This window comes from Empidonax traillii, unplaced genomic scaffold (genome assembly GCF_003031625.1).
Source record: "Empidonax traillii isolate 1590-97213 ecotype Southwest subspecies unplaced genomic scaffold, ASM303162v1 scaffold449:size826340, whole genome shotgun sequence".
Taxonomy (NCBI): domain Eukaryota; kingdom Metazoa; phylum Chordata; class Aves; order Passeriformes; family Tyrannidae; genus Empidonax; species Empidonax traillii.
The window spans coordinates 751,556-762,160 of record NW_020955642.1 but is presented as its reverse complement, the minus strand read 5'-3'; the positions used below and the strand labels follow the sequence as shown (position 1 = coordinate 762,160).

The following is a 10,605-nucleotide window of genomic DNA, read 5'->3' as shown; positions in this document are numbered from 1 at the left end:
CTAACTGCCTCAGCCTTCACACTTTCAGCATTTGCCTATCTTAGTTTCCTGGAGACCTGTTTTAAAATGTTGTTTGCATTTTCAGATCAGTTTTCGATGCGATCACATTGTTACTCAGTGAGTATTCTCTCATGTTGTGGACTGAAGCAGACTGGATTAATGCAATCTAGGCCAAAAATATGGAAAATTTGCTTCAGACAGTGGTTGGAAGTTACCATGGTCATATTCCAAAAGTCAGTTTTAGAAAGGAATAGATCAAGTTTCTTATGCAAGACTGAAGTTTATTGTACAGAAACAAGTACACCAAGCTTCCAAAAATATTTTGCCTCAATATTAATAAAGCTTAGTTTACAAAACTCTGCTGTTCCACAGGCATAATCCAGGTTTACAAGATTTTGAAATGTACTGTAACAAAGGACAAAACCTATTAAGGTGTCACAAACTAAAACCTTAACGACATCTTGGTAAACTAAGCTCCCTGCTTTTGGAAGCTCATTATTTACATACCTGCAGCCACAGTCTGCAAAGGTACTTCTAAACAGTGGAATACCGATTTCTTAGTTTCTCAAAAAATAATTGCTATTAGTCTTAAAGTCTAAAGGGTTCTGTAGCCCTACAGCTGAAGAATGCTGCTTCAAAAAAGTACAACACTTTCATGTTAAAACAACATGAACAAGATCCTGGGGACATGAGACTGCCAAGCAAAATAATGACACTTGGCTGACAGTCTAAAATATCCTCAGGTACAACACTTCCTTAAGAGAGGATTCAAACTTACAGGTCCTTTGGGAGGTGATTTGCCAGAAATGGCAAAAATAAAGGACTTATTCTCTAAGGACAAATTATTCCCTGGGGGGGTCGGTGGAGGAGGAAATAGGTTTATTTTTTAACTTCAGTGAGAAATAATCTCCAAACGGGATCATTAAATTTACATGTCCTGAGCTGGAGATTGCTTCAAATTTGCAATGACTGTGCAAAACACAATAATTACAAGAGATATGTACATTCATATAAAGTTGAAAAATTAGTAACTTATGTACATGAGAAGAAATCAAATTCTCCTGCGTCTACTCCTTGTCAGCTCATACCTGCAAGACAGACACAATAAGTAATTACAGTAGTTTAAGACTTTCTTTACAGTTTTAACTGCCACAATAGAGAGGACTTAGGCTGCTTTAATGCTTGGCCTTCACAGGGAGCCTGGCAGAGGAGGCTCCAGAGATGGCCTCAGACTTCAGCTCTTCGCCAGGAACTTTGGGTGCGTCGTTTTTCCCTCCTCCTGTAATTGCCCTGAGACACACACACACACACACACACAAGCTGGGCCAGGGGAACACAGTTTTCCTATCTGGAATATTGGCTCACTGCCTGTGCGGATGGCAAGCTCCTGGACTACCCACACTGCATTCCTTGGGCTCCATTGAAGGAGAAAGAAGGAAGAACCACTGCCATTAACTACAGACGTAGAAGTGGAAAAAACACCCAAGCTGGGTTCTCAGTCTCTGCCTCAGACCAGTGAACACACAAACCTCAGAACCACAGGGAACACACAGGCAGAACTGTAAGTGGCTTATTATAATAGTTTCTATAAATGCTTTGTAATTAAAGTTTTATCATATATATATTTATATTGCTGATCAGAGTATTTAGTTAAGATCTTTATCCAAGTTAGAATTTGTTGTGAGGTTGCTTTAATAAACATAATTCTTTTACTTATGTGTCCCCATGGCTTTTATGGTAACTTAAAATATGCTGAAGACTATAATTGACACACAGGCATCTCATTAAAGTTGTCTCACAGGGCAGGCACCGCACAGCCCATGGATTAGCACACAACTTAGATAAAACTACCAGATTAGTTCAAGTTAGTCCTGCGTTTGCTCACCCAAACACAGCCCAGTTACCAGCGCTCCAACAACAGCCATGCAAACTCTCCCAACAAAGCAATGGGCAGGGTTTGGAAGTATGGACATGGTACTTACCATTGTGCAAAACCTTTTATTAAGTCCTCCTGGGACAGGTCGATCCGCACCTTTAAAAAGCAAATTTTATTTGTTTGTATATTATTCAGCATACAAATTGACTAGCTAAGCTAGCACTCCTCCCAAGTCAGACCCACTCTCTAGTTCTGGAGCTGCATCTCAGGCCCAAGTGAAAAGGAGCCTCCACATGGGTACAGCCTGACTTCAGATGAAAATCTGGCAGAAGATGTTGTTTCCAGATTGCCAGTGAGCTGCATTTCAGGATTACAGGAACAGCCCAGACTGTTCAGCTCTGTTACATCTCTAGTGTGGATTCTTTAAACTTACTTTCCCCAGATCCTTCCTTTCCTGTGAAATGAACGGCCTGCTGTTTTTCACTGCAATGTCCAGTGTCCTTTTCTTGACATTTTCCAAAGACTCAAAAAATTCGAACCTAAAAGAAAAGTTTAGAAAGGAGAGACTTAAGTCAAAACTTAAAATCCTGTAAGTGTCAGTGACCAGATTACAGTGACAGAGTACAACATCAGTGGCCAAGACTTTAACAGGGAAGGAAGACACAGGAAGGGCAAATCCATAGTTAGATTTCTTTCACATTGCAAGAAACCTCTTCCAGGCCTCATGAAAGACTATTACACTGTCTTCAGACTGTTCACTGTGCCAGGGGGAAGCAGGAAAACATGCATCCATGATGAAATGCCATTTACCATCATTTTTCCCCTCCATGGAAGTCCAGCATGTTTTCCATGCAACCTTCATTACTCAGAGGAAATAGCTGAGCCAAACCCCCAAGTTCACAGAGCAGCCTTGCACCAAAGAGCAAAGGCTGAAACCTGTGGCAATTAAATTCTTAATGGCTCTGACTCAAGCCTCTGGCACACATCACTAATGTCAAGTGAGTTTTGTCCATGCTAAATCACTTCAGTTCTGCCCACCTGAATAGCTTTTCCTCAAGTCAGAGCTGTAAAACAGGTAATGTGTTTTGGAGCTAAGCATTGCCCAACCTATTATCCTTAATTGAGGATGTATAGGATACATCAACACTGAGAATGAGGAAAATGAGATGATATTCCCAACAGCTGGGCTGGCACTGAATCAGTGGAGCTACTTGGGAATACACAGAAAAATCCACAGCTCCAGTGTTTTGAGTGTTAAGATGAAATATTTTTAAATCTTTTCTCCATTTCTGACTTACAGAAAGGACACAACACAGGAAAAATCCAAACCACCCAGGATCACCCATTTTTCACGTATGTGTACCTTCCTCTAATTATGGGATTAAAACCACCTCTCAAAAGAGCTCTTCTTCTAAGCATTACTGTGTTTGGGTTTATACAAAACACGTTCCATTTCAGTGGCGGAGCTGTGCACGTGACACTGTTGGCAAACGAAAGCATTTTACCCTGTACCACCAGGTCTTGATGACAACATCCACCTGTCTGCCCAAAGAATGGCCCAGTCTCAAAAAGGCTTTCTTCTGCCTTGGACTTTTGGAAAGGTGTCCAAACAAGCATCAGGCAAAGCAATATGAACAGAGAAACAGGCTCTGTGAGGTACCTGGATGAAAAGATTGCCTCCGCCACAACAGGGAGTTAAACGTGGGTAGGGGAATGGCTGTTTGCAAGGAAGCAAGCGCAGCCTGCACCTGCTGGGATTAGGGTAGGGAAGGAGGTGTGCCCTCCTACAGAGGGACAACACCACAGGCAGAGTAAGACCAGCCCCAAGTACTTGGAAATTACAGTAAAAGTGCCATTTGTTTCAGAAGACCTGAAAATGTTCACAAGACAGTCCTCAGGACCAACAGCAGCACACCTTAGGAAGCCCTTTCATTACACAGACACCATAACTATTCCAGCCAAAATCTTAATTAACATTTTCTTACTTCTCATCATATTGAGGGTTCAGTGTTTTCTTCTTAACAGAAGTCTTCTTCCTGCTTGTCCACCTTCTATCTGGAAGCAGGTATATACGAACATATGGATCTACTCCCCGATTAGAAGAAGGTACTAAGTTTCTGTTAAAAGAAATACAGATAAGCAAGGCAGGTTCTCCTACTGTGTGTTTTAATAGCTTGACTCTCATGGAATCAGACCAAACCTTCATGGGCCAAAAAGACTCATCCTGGGAGTTGGAACTAAAACTTCAAGGACATTTATTTAAACAGAATTTTCACTACTGAGTGTGTGGCAACTTATCGGGGTTCCTAAATTAACAATTACAAATTCAGTCATAGCTATCAATCCTTGCCATGATACCTATCATGGCACCCCAAGACACACATCAGTTGTCAGTATTGTTGAGAGGAAGTTTTGAGTGGATGACAGTTGAAGCATCTCTAGTGCAACGGGCACCACTCGCCAGCCTCCCTCCCTGACCTGCTGCTGGCACTGACCAGAGCTGGGCCCAGTGAGGCTGCACAGATTGAGGCCAGCCAGTGCTGAGGCATCCCCTGCTGCACTGGTTCTGCTGCAGCTTTGCTGAATGACTGACACAAGCCCAGAGAGCTCTGCCCCTCTCTTTCAGCGATTGTCAGTGTTACCTGCAGCCATTCACCAGCACCACGAGGCTCTGCCGTACTGAAGCGTAACGGACTGTCAGCTGGATCTCCCCCAGAGGCATTTCTGTACCACTGCAAGACATTGCCACAGTCAAAGCCTTTCAATACAGCTACTGAACACACCACATGCAGACTAAAACCAACTTTCAGGGCACTATTCTTCCTCCTGGCATCCTAAGGTTTGCTTTCTAGGAAGCAGCTGGACCACAGAGGTTCCACAGAATCAACACTCCCGTTAGCACCGTCCCTGCCTTCTCTGCACAAACCTGATTTCAGTTCCACAGTAAAAAACTGCCGAAAAAAGTCCCTCTGTGGTCTGCTGCAGATGGAGCAGCAAAGTACAGTTTAGCTCTCTCAAAAATGTCTGTATATGCAAAATGGGACCTTCTTTATATTTCATTCTACATGTTATTAAAGTGGCTTCAAATCCAAAACATTGTTTAAAATGGCTTAAAAATACTTTATAAATGAAGCCCTGTTCAGAGCTAGAGAATTTGCCAGCCCAGCAGTACAAGACTGAAGAGCAGGAGCGGGGTTTCACATTCAGGTTTATAAATACTGTGATGCTCTTTTTAGTGAGGTGGACCTTCATTGATAATTCAGTTCATTAAGGATTCTACAAGGTCCATTCTGCCCCCCCAGGAGGGACATTAACAGAACAGACTACTGAGCACTGTGGGAAGGACACAAACACAAGCACACCTATCCACAAAAACTTTGTTCACAGCATCATTAATCTTAAAATTCACTGGATAAAACACAGCATTCAAAGCATTAAGCAGCCAGAGAAACTTATCAAGAGTTTATGTTATTACAGAAGTGGGATGTTTAGACTTCCAATATCCTGTTGCTAAATGAGTGTTACGGCAGCCAAGAGTGTAGAGAGGCTTTTCAACAATATAAAACCAACACATGCAGCACCTCTTAGGAAAGCCAGAGAGGAAATGCTTTCTCTTTACACCTGACCTGATAGTGCCCTGTAATCTACTTTGCTGCTGACTGGAATACTTAAGTCAATTCTTTGTAAGGTGACTTGAGACCCAAGACACCAAATGACTTAGCAGCCTTTGAATTCACCTCCATGCAACAGTGATATAAAATACCTAAACTTTCCCAAAGGAAGAACAGTTCAGCCAGAAGAACACCTACTTATGAATGTCCAGATTGCTGCTACTTAATTCGAAGCAAGAAGAAGGCAGAGAACCCAGAGAAGTGACACTGGGTGCAAGCCTCAGCTCCTGCACGACTGGCAGTGTGGGCACTGCGGCCGCCCCGCTGTGCAGCGCCAGCGGCGGGCGATGCTCTGGGTTCTGCTTGTGCTCTGCCCCATCAGGGCCTGCAACAGTTTCACTTGGCACAGGGGCTGCTGAACTGTCTTTAGTGTCCAGGTCTTCTCCGCTGTCCCTTTTTGGCAGGGATTCAAGTGCTGCAGAGTCTTTGCTGACAGGAGGTACTTTGGAGACTTCTGGTGGGGAGACAAATTTCTGCTGGTTTCCACCCTTTTCCACTACACGCACGGGACCTTGCTTTGAGGCATTGACACCAGCCTTGACTCTTTGTGGATCAGGTTCTTCAACATTCAGTGCCTAAAAAGTCACAAGGGAGAGCAGTGAGTGCTGCTCCCCAAGCACTGGGGTGAATGCCAGCATTACCACCCAGGAGAAAATTTCACCACAAAAGTGTAACAGCAGGAATCTGCCATTAGAGATGAAAGGAGTCTGTGGGATTCACTGTGGTGTTCTCTTCTCTTATCCCACTGCATATACATTTAGAACTGTCTAAGCACTGATGCAGAGTACGGTGAGAAAATGACTCCTAAGCATCAGTGTCTCTTACTGTTGAGAAGCTTTGATTTTCTCAGCTTAGATTTTCTCAGACTAACACTTTATTGTTGGGAGAAGATTTTCAGCCTTGCCTCTACAATAAGTTTTCAGAAGCTTCAGGGTTACCTCTCAGCTCCACCATACACTCTTAATTGCACTTAAAGACCTTGTCACACTTCTACTTTCTACTCATCTGCGAAGCAAAGCTGCCTTTCTCCACAGTCATCTTTCATCTCTCTTGACTGGTTAGAATTGGATGCTTCCACTAGGAAAGCCAAATGAATATGGGAAAGAACTGCATACCCGCAACACAAGTTTCATCTGAATAAAACTGTCTGAACTGGAATGGTCCAGCTGGAATCTCTGATCCAGAGTCATGTTTGGGTCTTCAAGTAAGCGGGACAGACATAACACTGAAGTTCCCAGGGCACTATCCCGCTCCTTGTCTTTTATCTAGAGGGGGGGGAAAAGGGAAAGAAAAGTTTTTACTAGATGGACACCTGGGAAGCAAACAAGAAGGTATTTCAGATAGAAACAGAAATTAGCTTATTTACTTCTGGACTTAAGTGTGGTTACTTCCAAGTGGGTGATACCAGCGTTTCAGGGGCGTAACAAATTAGTATGTTTGGAGTAAAAATCCCATTTCTAACTACGCAGAGAAGGAACTGCCTTAGCAGAAAAACCAGGCCCTGGGATTTACTGGACTTGCTTCAGGGAGAAAATCCCAGGCAACTGGGATGGCAAGTGGTCTAAACCTTTACAAGTTCTTTAGAAAATTTTTAGCCTAATTAACCTCAATACACCTTCAATGTTCAATTCTACAATATCCAAGTGACCAACCCTAGAACTGGCTGTGACTGAGATGTTGCTGGTGAGAGACAGAACTGCTTAACAAGCCAGAACACTGAGGTGAAGAGGTAGGGCTCTGCTTGGGAATTATGAAGGCTGCAATTTCTGACAGCAAAATAGTGATGTCTTTACTACACACTGACACCTATAAAAATTCCTTTACACTTTGCAGCCAGAAATATCCCACATTTTAAACTCAGATGTTATGCTACATGATCCTAGAACAAAGGCAGGTACCAGTTACCACTTAACAGAGAATCACCTGTGCAACAACAGGTGCTTCTTCTACCTTTTAAGTAGGAGGAACCCAGTACAAGACAATCCCACGCAGAAAAAAACAGCATTGAGCTCTATAAAAAAGGTTTCTTCCTGCAGATGTGCAGTTGGTCTTCAAAGGAAAGGCTTTTCTCTCACCTCAACATGGAGTGACTGGGAATGAGCACTGTGGACAAAGAAGGTGAAAGCCTGGCCCCACGTGGGATCTTTGCTGAAATTGCAGGTCTGCAACAAGAAGATCGTGGCACACACATTAGCTTGTTCTGTGAGCAGCACAGAATTCGTGACACTGATCACCAGAGAGGGGCACGGTGACCTTCTTTATTTTATCCAGTGATGCTACACCCCAGCTGTGTGGAGAGAGTGAAAATTCCAGGTCAAAAGCATGCGTAAGCAAAGTCTCCAGCAAAACCAGAACAAGTTCTGTGGGATGTAGAAATGCCAAAGAACAAGTCTGGTGAGCTGCAGTTGGCCCCAGCCAGCGCTGCCTGGACCAGCAACCTGCCTCACCTGCAGCAAGGCACTGCTCCCTCCCTCCCACCTCTCCACCCAGGGAGAGCCAGAGTGCTGCTTCCAGCCTGCAGGCACCCAGAGCCAGCTCCCAAAGCCACAGTGAGCTGACAGGGAAGAAGGGTAGGGAAGCTAGAGGGGCACTTTCATGGGTGTAGATCTTGTGGGAAGAGTAGGATGGCACAGCTTCAGTACCATCCACTTCACGGATGAAAGAGCATGAAAAGCACCTGTGGGGGCTGTGGCTGCTCCCTAAACCAGCTGTCTCTGCCAGGCCACAACTGCTGGAGCAGGGAAAGGCTGGAAGTCTTACCTAGCTTAGGAGAGGCAAGTGATGTGGTAGGGAGAGGGAAAGCCAAAAAAGGTAAAAATGCAAGCAGAACCCAATTCCTGGGTGGAGCAGGTGGAAGAAACAAAGGCAAACAAGTGTCAGTCCTATACACCCATGTGTAGCCAAGAGGATTCATTCCTATTTGTTTGGTGTCCAAAAGAACACAGGGCTGCCCTCATCTGCATCCAGCTGCAGGACAGTGAACACGGCAGCTACTGGGAGGGCAGAGCTCAGCTGCTGCTTGTACTCATCAGGCAAAAGTAATTTTTAAATAATGAAAAAGGAACTGAAAAGGAAGTGGAAGAGATCCAGATACATCTGGTACAGCTAAAAGAAAAAAAAAAATAAACCCAGTAAAACTGTAATACACAGGAGCCAGGAAAGACTCTGATGGGGAATTAAAGGCCAGGTTGACGCAAATGACCCCCTGCTCTGAGAAAGCATGAGCCAGGTTTGAGACCAATCATTTTTTCCTCTTCAACCCTTATGGAACTAGAGTGCCTTGACCAATGTGACCTCGTGGCAATGAGCACAAAGCCACACATCTGTACAGCAGCTGATCAGACAACCACTAACCACCACAAATCAGTGATGCAGTGGCTCCATGTGCTGACTGACCCCCACCTCCCAGGCTCTGCAGCTATCACCTCAACTACAGCTCTTCCCATCAGCTTCACAAGAAGTCCTTCCCTTCCTAGAAGCTACTTGGAAATAGTCACCTATAAGATAGAGAGTATTTAAGGAAAGCAAAACAGTTAAAACAGTGTCACCTTGCTCTTCTGAGTCTTGTTTCCAACTGTAAGCAGGACAAACGAGGAAGGCTCTCGTTCCATCTTCTGTCATTTAATATAAGGAAAAAAGAAATCAGAAAAAAAAGTGAGAAATTTATAGTTTGCAGAGAGCAACATCACACCACTACTGTTACTTGACAATATTTTTCAGATGTAGGACATCTGAAAAGTGTAGTTCACAGGAAAGCCTCCAACCATAACACAGCACAGTCTTTACCATCCAGAGTACACATTTAAGCCAATGTTCTATTTACTTAGGTTTCAATAGTTGAGTAGCTAAAAAAAATTGTCAGAAGCTGAGAGGAAACAGAGAAGAAAGCTGAAGGTTCAGTGGGAAGTCTTCATCATTCATGAATGAAACAGGACTTTCAGAATTGGTTTCCAAGGCTCAGAACTTGCAGATAGAAGCAAGTCTTTGGCATCAAGTAACAATTCCTTTCCAGAAGCAACAATACTGAACCTCTTGTACTGTGCTTCTCTACACTAATGCTACAGAAGTCAAGGCTGAGGAAGTGGTTTTAGCACAACATTGTATACAAAGCACTCACAATGAAGTTCAGCATTAAGTCCTAGTAACTCAACTCAGTTGTAAAAATGGTACTTAGGAGAGGAGTGACTTGGATAGAATGGGAAACTTTATCCATAGCTCAGAGCTGTGACTGTGTGTAACTTGTTCAAGAAAAAAGGGAGAAAGACATTCTTCCCTATACCCACCATTTACATCACAGTAGCAAAATACAGTATTTGGGGGAAAAGTAAACAGAAGCTATGAGAGAGGAGGCAGGAATGACAGGGGCTTCTGAATCCCTCTGAAACCAAGGGGGGAGGAATTTGGTGGTCAGGTCTCCAGTGAACAGGAAGGTTACCACAAACAAGCATATTTCTCCCACCCCAATGTCAAACTGGAACAGCTCAGCATACGAAGAATCTTTGCAACAGCAGAAAGGTTATCATGACCTAATCTAATGTCTGCAGACTCTCTGTCCAAAGCATAAAAGTATAGACAGCCACACACATAATCAAAAATTTCTGTGTTGCATTCTCACTTGGATCTCCTAGACTTTCACTGGGGCAGGGGTGGGCTTTCAATGACTATTTTGAACCCCCTCACTTAGATTCTGGCAGTGGAAAGGTTCATTTTCTTTAACCACAGCCAGTTTCCGTTGCTACAGTGCCCCATAATCCAGAACACTGTTTTGCAAGCAAGGGAGAAAAACATAAAATTTACCTTGAGGTACTTGTTATTTTTGATCTTCTTTGCTCCACATTCACCATTCGAATACTCAAAGTGGTTTTTCTGAATTAGTAAAAGAGTATTTAAAATAATTAGTTTGTGGTCTTAAAAAGAGAAGGTCAGGAATGAAGGCTGCTGCATGTGGTTTGTACTTACTGGAAGGTTGAAGGCGCTGTCCAAGTAGACTATCAGAATTGCTGTAGACAGACCCTTCTTATCCTGCAAAGGCCGGGAAAGATAAGCCAAAACAAAACA

At 43.6% G+C, this 10,605-nt stretch overlaps 1 protein-coding gene across 1 annotated transcript in view; it reads right to left on the bottom strand.

The window, feature by feature from the left end:
• Positions 1–255: 255 nt before the first annotated feature.
• ESYT3 (extended synaptotagmin 3) overlaps positions 256–10,605 on the bottom strand; it is a 32,657-nt gene continuing 22,307 nt past the window's right edge. The window contains exons 13-23 of the mRNA XM_027895100.1: positions 10,507–10,569; positions 10,345–10,413; positions 9,096–9,161; positions 7,623–7,709; positions 6,663–6,812; positions 5,686–6,122; positions 4,519–4,608; positions 3,862–3,993; positions 2,310–2,415; positions 1,983–2,032; positions 256–1,088 (exon numbers count right to left, since the gene is read on the bottom strand). Coding sequence (XP_027750901.1) covers positions 1,052–1,088; positions 1,983–2,032; positions 2,310–2,415; positions 3,862–3,993; positions 4,519–4,608; positions 5,686–6,122; positions 6,663–6,812; positions 7,623–7,709; positions 9,096–9,161; positions 10,345–10,413; positions 10,507–10,569 — 1,287 coding nt within the window. The 3' untranslated portion in view covers positions 256–1,051. The remainder of the gene's footprint in view (positions 1,089–1,982; positions 2,033–2,309; positions 2,416–3,861; positions 3,994–4,518; positions 4,609–5,685; positions 6,123–6,662; positions 6,813–7,622; positions 7,710–9,095; positions 9,162–10,344; positions 10,414–10,506; positions 10,570–10,605) is intronic.